Source organism: Piliocolobus tephrosceles, chromosome 4, assembly GCF_002776525.5.
Source record: "Piliocolobus tephrosceles isolate RC106 chromosome 4, ASM277652v3, whole genome shotgun sequence".
In the NCBI taxonomy this organism is placed as follows: domain Eukaryota; kingdom Metazoa; phylum Chordata; class Mammalia; order Primates; family Cercopithecidae; genus Piliocolobus; species Piliocolobus tephrosceles.
In genome coordinates, this window is record NC_045437.1 from 120,106,752 (window position 1) to 120,122,825 (window position 16,074).

The 16,074-nt window shown below is 49.2% G+C and overlaps 2 protein-coding genes and 1 long non-coding RNA gene across 4 annotated transcripts in view; 1 reads left to right on the plus strand and 2 right to left on the minus strand.

The window, feature by feature from the left end:
* Window positions 1-4,384, minus strand: part of LOC111547211 — a 33,157-nt gene extending 28,773 nt beyond the window's left edge. The window contains exon 1 of the long non-coding RNA XR_002733055.1: window positions 4,274-4,384. This is a non-coding gene — a long non-coding RNA (uncharacterized LOC111547211). The remainder of the gene's footprint in view (window positions 1-4,273) is intronic.
* Window positions 1-16,074, minus strand: part of KCNIP1 (potassium voltage-gated channel interacting protein 1) — a 381,852-nt gene that overhangs the window by 341,212 nt on the left and 24,566 nt on the right. The gene's annotated exons all lie outside the window — the stretch shown is intronic.
* Window positions 4,203-15,320, plus strand: KCNMB1 (potassium calcium-activated channel subfamily M regulatory beta subunit 1). The gene is made up of 4 exons (XM_023218927.1): window positions 4,203-4,618; window positions 8,080-8,237; window positions 9,689-9,860; window positions 14,512-15,320. Exons 2-4 carry the CDS (start codon window positions 8,104-8,106, stop codon window positions 14,779-14,781), a joined length of 576 nt encoding a protein of 191 aa, XP_023074695.1. The 5' UTR covers window positions 4,203-4,618; window positions 8,080-8,103; the 3' UTR covers window positions 14,782-15,320.

Genomic DNA, 16,074 nt, shown 5'->3' on the forward strand with positions numbered 1-16,074 from the left:
ATTAATAGCATGGCAGGATAAAGTAAGAAGAATTAGGCCAAGGGAAAACATGGTGAAAAAAGTCAGAGGAGAAAGCAGTGAGTATCCCCCCACACAGCAGGGAACAACCTTATCAGGTTTTTTGTCGTGTCTTGTCTTGTGGCCATTTAATTCTAATATTGGCATTTACTTTTGCTGTTGTTATACTTGGTCATCTCAACTCTTCTAAAAAATCTCCCATTGTTATTTCCTCTCCCTTTTATTACTCTCTCTCATTTAAAATACATCTTTTGCTTTCTGTTCTGCATTTTTGCAGTTTAGGAAATCTGGCATCGCTTTTCTGCAGGGAAGGGGCAGTGTCTGAGTTGTCTCGGCACAGTGATGTATCCAGAGCCTCTGCATAGCAAGTGCTGAGAGGTCTGTGAACGCACAGCTTTGCTAGGACTGAGAGTGACTAAAACCCATTCCTGCAGCACTCAGAGAGGCGCACACAGGGGTTCAAGACCCAGTTGCCAATTTGATTTATGGAACTTATTATCCCAAGTGTTGGCAGAGAGGAGATATTGATTCAGAAGGACTTAAATAAACAAGCAGGTGTGTAATCCAGAGGGGGGTACAGACTGAGCTGAGGACGTCTGGAAAGCAGTGGAAGCAGACATCGTGAAGAAACCTGAGGTCTCTTGAAAACTGCTCCCAAGGGAGTCATGGGGTGACAGAGGGGCAGGGATGGGCTGTAGAGTCAGCGGGCACAGGTGCACTCCAAGTTCCACCACGTGACACGCTAGGGGCGTGACCTTGGGAAAATCACTTTGCCTTGTGCTTTTACAGAAAGAACAGGCCTTTGGTGGGGGATTGTGGAGAGGAATGTCCATGTGTATGTGTATGTGTATGTATTGCATATCGATGTGGTCTTTCCCTGGTACATGGTAGGTGCTTCATAAACAAAAATACCCTCCCATATCACTGCCCTTCTATTCCATTTGTGCCATAGTGTGTGACCTAAGAGTAGATAAAGCACTGTTTTTTTTTTTATTTTTTTATTTTTTTTAGATGGAGTCTCACTCTGTCACCCAGGCTGGAGTGCAGTAGCTCAATCTCAGCTCACTGCAACCTCCGCCTCCTGGATTCAAATGATTTTCATGCCTTGGCTTGCCAGAGTAGCTGGGATTACAGGCACCTCCCACCATGCCCAGCTAATTTTTGTATATTTAGTAGAAACGGTTTTAGTAGTAGGTTTTTTTTTTTTTTTTGCCATGTTGGCCAGGCTAATTTCAAACTACTGGCCTCAAATGAACTGCCTGCCTTGGCCTCGAAAAGTGCTGGGGTTACAGCCATGAGCCACCATGCCCAACCTAGATAAAGCATTTCTAAACTCTCCTGTAACACTCCATATAGCAATCTCAGGTGTTTTAATTCCCACCAGTTTAAATTCCCACTATCACCAGCAACACTAACAGTCCCCCTTTGAAATCACTTGCAATTGTATTCCAGTTACTATGACTGCATAACAAATTACCCCAAAATGCAGGGGCATGAAACATTAGGTTTTTTTTTCTTCTCATGGATTTTGTGGCTCTGGAATTCAGAGAGAGCACAGAGCAGGTGGGCTGTCTCTGCTCCACATTCTCTGAGGCCTCAGCTGGGAGACTGGCAGGCTGGGGGTGGAACTGTCTGCAGCCTTGTTCTCTCCCATGCCCAGTGAGAGATACTAGTTGTTGACTGAGATCTGAGCTGGGGCTGTCAGCTGGAGCACTGGGCCTTGGCTTCCTACAACATGGTGGCTGGTTCCCAGGTACATGTCTCGAGAGTGTGTCGGGAAAACTTGAGCCCCTGTCTATGACTTAGCCTTGAAAATTGTGCTGTGACCCTCTACCATATTCTACTGTTGAGGCCCTTACAAAACTCCACCCAGGGTGAAGGGGAAGAGACATACATGCCCCTCTTGATGGTGGAGTGTTGATGTCACACTGTAAAAAGGGCACATGGAATGGGAAGTACTTCAGTGTGACCATCTTTGGAAAATACAATCTCCATACTATGTGTCAGGTAGCTTAGGTGACCTCTCATTCCTCAAAAACACTGAGGGCCTAGGTACAATTATCTCTATTTTAGAGACAGCCAAACTGAAACTTAGAGAGGCAAAGTAACTTGCCTTGGGCAATTTATTTCACCTGTCTGAGCCTCAGTTACTCCCCCTGTCAAATGGGTAGAAAAATCTCTACCTCAGTGGTCTATTGTGAGCCTATTGTGCTAGTACCTTAAGAAGCTGTTGGAAGAGTCAGAGAAGATACTTTGTGATCTCTGACACCCCATACTAATGCAGACGGTCAATATTTATTGTTGCAGCATTGTTATTTTCTTGCACTCCACCTGTAGCCATCTGTCATACACAACCCCGCAGTCAGCAAAGGACCTGGGTTTTCACCCACAAAGGTGACACCCTTGAGGACAAAGCTTGTCAATGCCTTTTGGTTGTGGCTCACTTAGGGGCAACAGAAGACCCCACAGCCCTCCTTCCCTGTTTGTTCCCGCCTTCCCTTGGGAAGAATGCTAAAGTTTGTTGATACATTCCAAATAATATGTAGCCCTTAATAACTTATTTAGAGTATTACGAGCACGGAGCCCTTTGGTTATACTCATAAATGGCAGCCTGTTGCACTGTGTATCTCTCCCCCAGGGAAGCAGGGGTGGGGGCTGGCATTTCTGGAATAGCCTCAGGAGGACTTTTCCTGCCCCTGGATGGACAGAGGATCATCCTTGGAAAATTACTCTTCTGAGGTTGAATTCCAGATCCTGCATCCCTCTGTCAATCTGCCCTCAAGGTCTGAAGCTGGCCTTAGACCCTCTGGTGCTATGGTGCCCATTAAACAGACAATATAGTCTCCTGTTGATATGATTCAAGTAGGAAAGGGGTGGAGAAGGGCACTCACCACCTGAGAGTGTGTCAGGGAGGCCTGAATGGCCGCCCTCATTTCGCGCCTGCTGGAGGCAGGAAGGAAGGAGCTGATGAGCTCGCTCAGCAGGGTAGGCCAGGCTGCACCCACCTCCCCGGGGGCTGGGGAAACTCAGGGTGACCTTCAGATCCTCAGGTGGCAGCTTACTGTATGATAGAGGTGATTTTTAATGTCTCAGGGCAGCCCCAGAGTCAGCAGAGACAGACAAAGCTGTGTAATCTGGAAGGGCCAGCTTTGAATCTAGTTTTGGCCCCTAGGGCTGGACCAGTGACTTCAAGCCTCCAAACCTCAGTTTCAGGTTCTTTGATCCTTGGGTCCTGTGAAGGGTGGAGATATGCTGCCTTCTAACATCATGCCTGATACATAGGAAAGCCCCAATATCTGGGATTTTTTTTGTTGTTGTTTTGTTGAAAAAAAAAAGCATATGTATATATATATAGAGAGAGAGATGGAGTCTCGCTCTGTTGCTCAGGCTGGAGTGCAGTGGCACAATCTTGACTCATTGCAACCTCTGCCTTCTGGGTTCAAGCAATTCTCGTGCCTCAGCCTCCCTAATAGCTGGGACTACAGGCATGCACCATCATGCCCTGCTAATTTTTGTATTTTCAGTAGCGATGTGGTTTTGCTGTTGCCTAGGCTGGTCTCAAACTCCTGGGCTTGGGCAATCCGTCCACCTTTGGCATCCCAAAGTGCTGGGATTACGGGCGTGGGCCACTGCACCTGCCCTTTGTTGCTGATTTTTAATCCTTACATTCACTTTACAGATGAAGGAGCAGAGATCTAAAGCATGTTTCTTGCCTGTAAATGCTGACGTTCACTTGTCTGATTGCCAGGTACAAATCTCTGTTCTTTCACAGTCTCTGGGAGGGCCCATAGTGAGCAGACTGTGCGGACCTGATTGGAAGCAGCCGTGGAGCTCTCACTACTCCCAGCTTCATCTTGGTTGGTCCTTAAAAGGTGAGTTCTCTCCCATTGCCATAAATCCCCACCGTCTCTAACCCTCATCGCTACCCTAAAGCAAAGTCAGTTTTAAAAATACCAGTAACACAAGGGAGAAAACTGAGGTCCTTTAATGATAAGTTTGCGAGAAAAACAAAAAACATAAAAGGAAACTGAGGCCCAGAGAGGTGCCATAACTTGCTCAGGGTCACACAGCACGTAAGTGCCAAAGGCAGGGAGCTGTAGCTGCTCCAGCGTGGGTATGCCAGGGACTGGTGACAAGCCCAACCCCTCCAGCCCAACTCCACCCTTCCTCATGCCAACAAAAGGAGAATCATTTCCTATTTCTGGCATCTTTGCCAGCCCACAGAGCCAGAGAGAAGAAATACTTCCAAATACACCAGGCTGATCTTTCGTAGTTTCTCAGTCTTGCTGTCTGTTGTCGTTTGCAATCTGTTTCCCACGAGACTCTGGAAAGATGGAGGTGCAGGGCCTGGGTAACAGCTGCCCTCCCCAGGGCTGGATACCTGCTCTCCGAGTCTGTGTCTCCAGGCTGTGTGCTCAGACTTGACCATGTTTGGGCATGGAGGCTTGCCCCAGATGGGGACCAAAGTCTGCTTCCCTGGAGACGGGCGGGGAGGCCAAACTTCCTGCTGGAGCTCTGTGGCCTCTTTTGGGGTGGGGGCCGTGGGCCAGGCAGAAAGAAACCATCTGCTGCTGAAGACCCACAGGGCACCGGGGAGACTGTGAGTACCGGATCTGAAAGCACTTGGGAAGTTGTTTCTCCGAAGACCGGGCTGGAGGGAGACTGTGGGGAAAGCAGCCTGCCGCGGGGCAGGAGGAGGGCAGGCAGGAGGACTCCCTTCCTCTCAGGGCTGTCCTTCCGGATGGAGGGCCCGTGGTCTGATGGCCAGCGGGGAGGGTGGCACAGTGGCCAGGTTACTCTGGTAGTAGATGCCCTGGCCCTCTAGGTTCTCAGAGTAGCCAGAAGGCTGCAGCCTGGAGATTAACACCAGTCCTGGCACTTGTCACTGGTAGAGAGGTGGGACAAAAAATAGATTCGTCAAGAGGGGTCCGGACTTCTGCTCCAAACTTTCAGGGTTTCCTTCATCAGTAATAATAGCTAATATTTACTGAGGGCTGATTTGGGGCTAGGCACTATGATACATGCCTGATACTCAATATGGCATTTGATCTTTAGCTGAACGCTCTGAGGCAGGTACCATGATTCTCATTTCATAGTCATATGGTTGCTAAGTGGCAAAGCCAGGATTTGATTCCATGTCTGATGACCTCAGAATCGCCCTGTCTACACCCCACCAAAGTGTTAAACAATGTACACTATTACTTGTCCTTCTAAGGAAAAGGATGTCGACCTAGCTATCAGGTCACCCAGGATACTCCAAAGTCCTGCTTTCCTTTGTCCTCCATCTTCTCTGAATCTATCCCAGACCTCAAGTGACCTTTCTAAATGGGAAGATATATCCCGGAAGTTCAGAGATATTTAGAAATGCTCAAAACTGGGAAGTTCTTCTTAAAGTCTAACTGAAATCCCTCCTATGACAGCTGAAACCCACTTCTTCCTGTTCTTTCTGTCCCTCGGGGGATATTGACAGTTTCCATCCTTCCTGCCGCCAAAGGTTCTCCCTTTGGATGCTGAATATTAACTTCCTGCTGAAGTCACATCTACATGGAACCCCATGCATGGTCTTAGGAGGATTTATCAAGACTCTCTAAACTCACTCACTCAGTGCAGGCAACAGTCTCATCAGAGCATTAGACACAGGTCAGACCTGAATAAACCAAGTTTCCAGACTTCTGTGTGATGGGGAAGCCTCTCTTTTCCTTTCCTTCTGAGCTCCTAAAACTGGTAAAACCAGGTTCTTGCCTTCACCCGCCTCAGGAGTGCCCAGGGGCCTGGGAGGGCACTAGAAGCCACGCAGCAGAGGAGGCAGTGGCCCTGGAAGGTAGGGGCTCATTAGCCAGGAAGGAGCCCTCACGCAAGAGGAAACCCACACAGGTACGCTCCAACTGCCCCAGGAGAGAAATGGCTTCGTTGTGGGGGCTCAGCCCTAGGTTTCCAAAATGGGATTTCCCATTGGCTTCAAATGATTTATGTCTCACAGTATCTGGGGTGGGGCCAAGTGCCAGTGACCCTTAAAGATCTTGGGGAAGCAGTCTGTTGGGGCTTTTAGCCTACCTCCAGGTAATTCTGTTGCTTTACCTGTGAATACATGGAGAGGCTTTCTCAACTGACGCCAGGTAGAAAAAGGCATGGGCTCTCCCAGTCCCACAAGATCACAGAACGGAAGGAAAAGGATAAAAAGGAGTTGAACAAAACATCTTTCTTTGTCGGGGGAAATTTCTGCTTGCTTGTGCTTCTATAATGTCTCCATTAGAATGTAGGGGAACCCCACCTCCTGGTTCCAAATAAAGCAGAAAAAGTTATCATTGGATGTCACCTCTGTCAGTTGACAGGGGAGGTGGACCAGCTCACTGGGAAGGTGCAATGGGTATCCTTGCTGCCTGACCCTGGACTCTTCCCTTTAGCAGGGATGCCCAGGTATGGGGGCAGCCTGGCTGAAGGGAGGGAGTCAAGAATCTCTGATTGAATATTTGAAACAGTCCAGTAGTTAAGAGACGCCTGAGCAGAAAATAGAGCACTTTGCTGAAAATCTTTTTGGACTAATGCCTGTCCCCCTGGACACTGACTAATTAAACAAACAAATAAAACATAGTATGTTTATTACTTTAGGGACCTGGCAAGGAGAATAAAGTCTTCCCTGATATCTGGCTAAAATTTCCCCTAAAATGGAGGATTACAGTGAACAGGTCCCATGGCCCTGGTATTTTTGGTAGAAATGGACTCCGGTTACCTTAACCAAATAAAAAACAGCAAATGCATTTATCAGAAGGCTCTAGGACAGCTTGTGGAACACACGGGAGATCACACGGGGACCATGGCTGGGTGTCTCTGTGGCTCCAGGCAGAGTAGATTAAGGGGCTGTTTCTTGAAGTCTTTGTCAAGATTCACGCTCCTGGGGCAGCGATCAGGAGCCTAGGAGGGGAGGGTGGAATCTTTGCCTGCATTGGAGTGGGGTCAATGCCCCGGGAAAAAACAAGGAGTTGCTGCCTGAAGAAGGAGGAGACAAGGAAAGCCACCACCAGCAATGTGCCCATTCCGCTTTGTCCCAGGTGGCTTCAAACCCTGAAATAAGAAAGCCGTCTCTGAGGCCACCATGATGCCTTCTTTCTTCTTTCTTTGCTTGAAGTGGGGGAAGGTTCCTTACAAAAAAAAAAAAAAGAAAAAACAGAAAATGGTAAACCTCCTACCTCTCCTGACAACCTGCAGCTGTCTTCTGGGGCCCTCCTCTCCTTTCCCTGCCTGCTGCCCGGCCCAGCGAGGCCTACCACAGAACCGTTTCTGGGCAGGAATACTCCAAGTTTCCCTGTGAGATAAGTGCCGTGGAAGGAGGTGTGTGGATGATGCACATGTACAGCTCGCTCACTGTATGGGACCTATGACCATTGTAGCAAATGATCATAAACCTGATGGCCCCAAACAACAGAAATTTCACCAGAAGTCCAAAACCAGCAAGGTGTCTGCAGCCTGCACTCCCTGCAGTGGCTGTAGGGGATGAGCCATTGTTCCTTTCCCCCGCCAGCTTCTGATGGCTGCCCGCACGCCTTGGCTTGTGGGCATATCACTCCAATTGCTATCTCCCTGGTTATATCATCTTAGCCTTCTCTTCTATGTTTAATCTCCCTTCACTTCCCTCTTATTAGGACCCTTGGGATTACATTTAGGATCTATATGGATAATCCAATATTGTCTCCCCATTTCAAGAGCCTTTATCTTAATCACTTCTGCAAAGTCATTGCCACATAAAGTAACATTGATAGCTTCCAGGGACTAGAAAATGGACATCTTGGGGGGTCATTACTGAGCCTATTACATACTGTGTGACCTAGGGCAAGTCACTTTACCTCTCTGAATCATAGGTCGTTTATCTGCAACTGCCTCTCAATTGCATGGATTAGGCTTACATGGGGTCTGAAAAGCAAGCCTTCTAGAAGTTACAAAGCTCCAAATACAAACAAGAGTGATATTAGTATTTGAGAACCTTCCCCTCTCACCTGTCCTCTGTTTCTGTGGATCACCTGTGAACTGGGCTGATTTCACTTCTGTTTGCTTCTGTGGACCTAGAAATGTTCACTGCCCCCAGTGAATATGGTGAAGAAGCTGGTGATGGCCCAGAAACGGGGAGAGACACGAGCCCTTTGCTTGGGTGTAGCCATGGTGGTGTGTGCCGTCATCACCTACTACGTCCTGGTCACGACTCTGCTGCCCCTCTACCAGAAAAGGTACTGAGCTCTTCTGGCCTGCCCACCCCCCACCCCTCTCCTAAAGGTCTGACATCTGTAAGGAACCCTGGCCTTCTACTCACCCCTCTCCTTGACCCTCACTCAATAGGCAACAGGGTCAAGACAATGCTCATTCTTAGATTCTAGGGTTCAAGTGCAGGGAAGGTAGGATGAACTGAGCCCCACTGCTCTGAGATTCTAGGACCCGGTGGTAACAGACACATGATGCCCTTCTCACAAGAATTAGCAAAGGATCAGAGGAAATATTCCAGTGCAAGTTTGATCCCAGGAGGAATCAGAGAATTGCAGACGTTTACAACTCAGCTGCATAATTCTCTCCCCTCTGAAGCTTCCCTGTCAGGTGGGCATCCAGCCTCCTGATGAATACCTCAGGTGAAGGGGAGCTGCTTGCCTCAGTGAACATACCGTTTCATGTTTGAGGTTTTCTGATGTGTCTGCATTGAGCCAACATCTGCTTCCCTGAAGCCCTGCTCAGGAATCTCAGAGAAGGGTCCGTGCCCTTGCTCCCTGACGTATCAACCACTTGAGTTTTTTGGATTTTTTTGAGACTTTAAGGAAGAACTGTGAATTCCTAATTTGTGTTCTATTTGGAACAAACACACTCAGTTCTCTCAGCCTGTCCTTAGAATAAGACTCAGACCTACGCTCTGGGCACGTTCCAGTAGCTGACAGCCCGCTTCTGACTGGCAGTGGGTCTCCCGCAGGATACTTGGGAGATGAATCACAATTGATTTACTAACATGTTGATGAGCTGTTAGCCTCTCCCTGGCCTGCTGCAGCCTCACTCTTCACAACACTGGAGTGATTCCAGGCTGGACCCTTACCCTGGTGAGGCACCATTTAAAGATCGTCCCCACCATCTTTCCCATCCTGGCTCAAATCAAGGCCCTCCTACATCTGCTCCTTTTAGGAGAAAGAACACAGTTTTCGAAGCCACTCAGACCTAGCTTCAGGTCCTGCATGGCCTCGGCAAAGTCATTTGATCTTTCTGAGTTTCTCTTCTGCCTCTGCAAAACGAAGATGATTTGAATAAGAGAGTCTCAGGTTTGGCTGCTTGTTAGAATCACATCAGGGACTTTGAAAAACCACCAGAGCCTGGGCCCAACCACCCAAGAAGTTCTGATTCATTTGCTCTGGGGTGTGGCTTGGACACGGGAATCTTTTTAAAAGCTCCCCAGGTTTTTAGAAGAGTAGCCAGGGTTGAGAACCAGTTATATAGATAATGTCTAAGACCCCATCCAGCTTCTACAATTCCTCCCTGTATCCAGGGACTGTGGGGTCATGTGCCTTTATTGCTGGACGCTTAAGACAAGATGAGGAGCCCAGTCCTGGATCCCTCTAAAGGCTCCCAGGGGATCAGGAGTTCAAATGGGTGTTCTGTGTGTCACTCAGTTCCAAGTGTAATGTGTGCCTGTGTGTGGTCTCCTCAGCGTGTGGACCCAGGAATCCAAGTGCCACCTGATTGAGACCAACATCAGGGACCAGGAGGAGCTGAAGGGCAAGAAGGTGCCCCAGTACCCGTGCCTGTGGGTCAATGTGTCAGCTGCGGGCAGGTGGGCTGTGCTGTACCACACAGAGGACACTCGGGACCAGAACCAGCAGGTACTGAACTGGGGGGATGAGGACACATCCCCTTATCCCTGTCAGGTGTGTGAGCCTGTTCCTAACTGTCCCTGTCCCTGAGGCTGAGAAAAATCAACCCACTTGACCAGGTCTCCCAGCTGGAATGAGGTTGAGCCAGCCCTAGCTCTTCCATGTTGGAGTCACACAGACCTGGGTTTGAATCTGCCACTAACTGGCTGTGCAAACCTAGGCAAGCCACTTAGCCCCTCCCTGCCTCAGTTTCCACCCTTGTAAAATGGAATGCTAATGCTGCACCTTGAAGAGCTGTTATCAAGTCAGAGACGCGGTATATAAAGTGCCATGCTTGATGCTGGGTGAATAGTGGGCACTCAAACAAAAGCAGCGATGAGTGTTATTACTTTCATTCTACAACCTCAGTCAAATGAGGGACCAGGCCCAGGGCCAGATCCTCAAAGTGGAATCCCGGTGACTCCCCGGGAAACCAGGGACTCAGGGCTGGAGTAACCTCCATAAACAAACATTCAGATGGTTTTTCCATCCTTGCCTCCCAACATCCCACCCTCCCCTTCCAAAAAACAAAACTCGCCACCATATCCTTTCCTAAAGCGATCAGTTGGCCCATATTCTGTCTCCCTTCCTTCTTTCTTTCCTTCTTTTTTCCTTTTCTTCCTTCTTTCCTTTCTATTTTTCCCTCCCTCCCTCCCTTCCTTCCTCCTTTCCTTCTTTCTTTCCTTCCTTCCTCCTCTCATTTATTTATTCAACAGTCATTGAGCACGTCACTGTAGGACTCAAGAGGAGAGAGCTCATGCATGAACAGGCCTAGCAGGGAGGGATTGGCACTGAGGAGAAGAATAGAGGAAGTTACAGGGATTAGAGGAGGAGGATGTTTTCCAGCTGACAACGATGGGGGTATCAGAAAGGTTCTTGGCAAGATCACACCATTGCACTCCAGCCTGGGCAACAAGAGCGAAACTCCATCTCAAAAAAAAAAAAGAAAGAAAGAAAAGCTCTTGGGTGAGGCTTTTAACATCAGACAGACACAGGATGCAAGGCATAGAGAAGGAGGTGATATGGAAAGTGGGTATGCCTATAGGAGGAGGCATGGCGGAGGGAAGGGCTAGGTGGAGACAGAGATGAGAGGGCTGACGACAGAAAGTGACCCATGATGGGGTGTATGCAGCTGGAAAAGGCTGCCAGGGCAGACTAACGCCTATTCCCAGAGGCCTTTGATCATCACAGTATGGAATTAAAATTCATGTATGTCTCAAGATATGTCGACTTTGGCTATGCATTAGAACCATGTAGGAGTCTTAAAAAAACAAAACTAGGGTCCAAAACTAGACCTATCAAGGCAGAATCTCTGGTTAGAGATCCATTCATGGAGCTCCCAAGGTGATTCTAAGGTTGGAAACTATTGCTGTGGGCAATGGGAATCTTTAGGGCATGATCAGAGTTGGGCCGGGAAGATGGAGCCTACAGGTGTGTGGGTCCAGTTACGAGACAGAGGAGCCAAGGCCACAGCAAGCACTCAGGACCAAGATGTGGGCCTACAGCAAGGGAGATGCTGACTGTCAGGACTTGATGGCTGATGGGATGGGAAAGGGCAGGGTGCCTGGGATGGGGTATGGAGGCTGTGGGATCTTGAGAGTACTGAAGGTCAAGGAGAAGTGGGTCTGGGCAGTGCAGGATGGTCAGATGTTTTGTCATCGCTAGTGTGACTCGGCCCCACCAGGTGGAGAGAGGTCTCCGGGCCCACTGGAGGTAGCTCCTGCTCATGACCTCTGCTTTGGCATTCGGTAGCCCTTGATTTATCCCAAAGCAAGACACAAATTTTTAATAACTGGTGACATTCTCCTGGTATGATATGGGCTGGAGCAGGCTGGTTTTCAGGCTGCCTCCATGGTCCTGAGATTGCCAGCTCAGAGGAGCATCCCCTGAATGAGCTGCCAGCAGGATGTGAAGGAAGGATGTGCTGGAGCCACTGCTGTCCTCTCCTCTGCCATCCAGGCTTGACCAGGTGTGGTGCTGACAGCAGGCTGCAGGGGCTGGGAAGAAACAGTGGAAATGCCCTTTGTGTTTTTGCCAAGCAGCTGGGTTGTGGGCTAGCTGCTCCTTCCGCCTACATCCGTCATAGGGGTTCAAGTAGCTGGAGCCCCAGGTGAGCTGGGTGTCCTCTGGAATCCCTGTGAAGGGCCATGAAGGCTCTCATCCCACTCTCCAACTCTGAAGGTGGGGGCCACAGTCTACCCTCAGCTTTTCCTGTGAGTCTTAGCCTGGAGCAGGTAAGTTCTAAATCCCCTCCCATTGTCTGTCCTGGGGACCTTACACCGCAGGGCTTGGGAAAAAGCTGGGTGGTTTCAGATCATTCAGATAACGAGGCTTAGCGGGACCCAGGACAGGAGAGAAAGGGTGCATTCAGGCCCTGGCTTCTGGGCTTGGCCCTGAAGAGCGAATTCCTGCCCAGTGTCTTGCCAAACAGGCCCAGCATAAAAGATCCAGAAGAACCCTGAGCAGGCAGAGGAAATAGTAGGCCCAGGATGGGCAGAAGCCTCCACTTCAGAGCTCATCCATAGACCTCTCTTTAAGAAGGTAAAGAAGGAGCTGTTGTTGCAATTTCATAGATAAGTCAAAACATATTAATAATAATAGCATCTTCCACTCTTTTGAGTTCTTATCATGTGCTGGGCTCTGTGCTCAATGCTTTACATGCATCATCTCATCTAATCCCCATGACAGTTCTTCTAGGCAGGTAGCCTCACTAACCCATATCACAAGGCCCAGAGAGGTCGTGGCAGTTACCAAGGTCACGCAGCTCAGAATTCAGGCCTGTCTGACTCCATAGCCACACTGTTGTTTAAGGAGCTAGGTTAGCCAAGGTCACAGCCAGAGGCATTGGAGAGACTCAGGCCAGGCTCCCTTACCCTCAGCTCAGGATGCTGGATTCTGTGCTACTGAGGACCTGGCAGTACCCAAAAACTCTGAATGCCAGATTACTCAAGAGCCAGCTTCTCCCCAGCCTCAGCTGCCTCCTGGTTGGCTGGCACCCTATATCTGAGTGCAGTGCTCCCCATTTCCCAGGCTGTGAGAACCACAGTGCAATCCTCCTCTGTGCTGCTAGGGGGAAAGCCCTCAGGGCAGGCAGCTTCCAGGGTGGGGCCTCATATAAATCCAGGGAGTGGCTGAGACCTGCAAGGAAGCTGGCTGAACACCTGCCATTTTTGGGTCTCAGTTGTACACATTTTGATGTTGCACATGATTTCACTAGGGCAAAATTAAGTGCATGAAGGAAGCACACATTCCTGGGCCCCGCCCTCAGTGATGCAGAGTGGGTAGGGACCTGGGCTGCGGGGGCCCTGTAGGTATTCCGCTGCAGATGTGGGCACCACACTTGCAGCACAGAACAGAGATAAAACCAGGGTCTCCGCTTTATGACCACTTTGCAGTACTTTCCAGCTGGCCTCATATGAACAGGTCAAAAAGTTCCTAATAACAATAATCAGTGTCAGAATTAAATGTGTGTCACGCTCTGCTGGCACAAAACTCTTTTTGACGCATCCTTTCTTTCCTTTGGATCCCAGTGTCAAATACCAGCTTGCCAACATATTTTGTTCGCTGTACACAGGTTGAAACTGCAAAGGTTTTCAATTTTAAGTTTAGCTAATATTTTACTTTTTACTTTTTTTTTTTTTTGAAATGGGGTCTCGCTTTGTTGCCTTACCTGGAGTGCAGTTGTGAGATCGTAGCTCACTGCAGCCTCCAACTTCTGGGCTCAAGTGATCCTCCCGCCTCAGTCTCCTGTGTAGCTGGGACTACAGGTATACCACCATGCCCACCTGGATAATTTTTAATTTTTTTCGTAGAGATAAAGTCTTGCCATGTTGCCTAGGCTAATCTCGGACTCCTGGGCTCAAGGGATCCTTCCCCCTCGGCTTCCCAGAGTGTTGGGATTACAGGTGTGATCTGGTTTCTGACTTCTCTTAAAGTGTTGGAGGTCTGGCTATTATAGATGTTCTAGATGGCCTGACATCCATTGTCTGGAGGGAGTGGTGACTGCATGTCTGGAGGCAGCTGGCTCTCTCCCTATTGTCAGGCCCTGCCACTCCCTGGCAATTCTTCCTGGCACCAAGGCAAGTGTCAGTGGGCACCTCTCATCTCATTGCTTTGCCTGCTTCACCCGCTGACAATACCTTCATGAGCCCTGTAGGCAATTGAGCACATGATCTCTATTTCAAATACGTAGCCCACTTGGCCTGTGTCCCTCCCTGGTTTCCTTAGATAGCTTTGTTTGAAGTCCTTCTTTCATAATATCCTTTGAAACTGATATTCACCCATTTAAGTGATAAAGCCATCAGGGCTCAGAAAGAGCGACCGATTCGCCAAAAATTCTACAGCCAATCCAGGCAGAGCCAGGACTCCAAGGCAGGACATGCGCCCAGGTGTGTAGCCTGTACCCCGCGCAGCTCCAGCACTGCCATCCACACACACGACACAAATGAGAGCATGCTCTCCAGACCTGCACAGCGCATGGCCTGCCAAGCTTTAGACCAAAGTCCTGACTCCAATCCAGGGGCCTGACTACAAAGCTGGTATTTTTCTTTGCTTCATATCAAGCCCTTGGCTAAGAAATGGGGATTTCCAAGCCCACGGCTACTCTTGCTTCTCCCCACAGTGCTCCTACATCCCAGGCAGCCTGGACAACTACCAGACGGCCCGGGTCGACGTGGAAAAGGTCAGAGCCAACTTCCATGAGCAGCAGGTCTTCTACTGCTTCTCCGCACCTCCGGGGAACGAAACCAGCGTGCTGTTCCGGCGCCTCTACGGGCCCCAGACCCTCCTCTTCTCCCTCTTCTGGCCCACCTTCCTGCTGACTGGTGGCCTCCTCATTATCGCCATGGTGAAGAGCAACCAGTACCTGTCCATCCTGGCGGCCCAGAAGTAGAGCCATCCATGCCATACCACTTGTCAGGGTGCAGGGGACTGGCTGAGCCCCCAGGGCTGCTCCCCACTTGCAGACCTATGCCTTCTGCGCCTGCCCTCCCACTCTTCCACTCCAATCCACCCTGTCTTCTGTTGCAGGATTAACCTTTGAGAAATCCCTTTGTGAAGTCATTTCCTGCTCAAGAATGTACAATGGCTCCCCAGTGCCGTGGAAGCCATAAGGCCAGCCAGTTATAGCTCTCTATTACCTGTCCCTACTCAACAAACTCATACCTGTTTCCGGTTGCGTCACTATGTGCCCCACAGAGAGCAATGATCGTCACCTCCGTGCCTGTGTTCTCCCTGTTGTCTCAAAGGGGTACCCATCCTCCCCTGGAAGCTGTCGCCAGCGAGCCTCAGTTCTTTATTTGAATTCTCTAATAAGAACAACAGCAGCTCCCATTTCTAGAACACATTTACAGTATTACTATTTCCTAGGATACAAAGTGCCATATATATTTTTAATTCCAATATTAATAAAGGTATGCAAAACAACAATCAGCTGCAGGGAAATACACGAGAACTCACCGAAATATTAGCGGCGGGATGGTGGTTAATTTCTGTTTTCTTCTTTATCCCCTTTTTATTTTTGGTGCTTTTCTAAATTTTTTTGTTATAAGAAGGTTGTGTTCTATATGTTTTTAATCAGAAAAGCCACGGTAGATGCCATTTTGGAAAAGTTGAGAGAGTGTATCCCCCTCACAGAAAAAGATGGAAGTGGGTCTGGGGATGGAGTTGGGGTCCAATCAGAGACAGGCCGTTCAGAACACACAATCTTAAAAACCCCTCTGGAGGAAAGGTCATGACGTGGAGGAGGATTTATTACTTAAATTGAGGGTATGGACTCCGGCCCTGAGCCTGCTGGGGAAGCCTATCTCAGATTTGAAAAGGTCTAAATGGGAAGAAGCCATCGCCTTTACCATTCCCACTCCAGGAAGTTTTCCTAGAACTAACTATGACTGTCCAAGTGTGGTCCCTGGACCAGCAGCATCAGGATCCTGGGGCAGCTTGTGAGAACTGCACACTCTCAGGCCCTTGTCCCAGCCACACCACGCCAGAAGCCCTGCACAGGGTCGGGGTAGCAATGCTTTGTGTTTTAACAATGGTGTAGGGGATTCCGTGGCACACGTCGAGCCGGAGAACTACTGGTATAGAAAGCGAGCATCCTGTCGCCAGGTTTTTCAGAGCAGATGAGTGACCATTCAGCAGGACCAGTCCTGAGCTGGGTGTGAAGTTAGGCCGGTGTCTGAAGTTT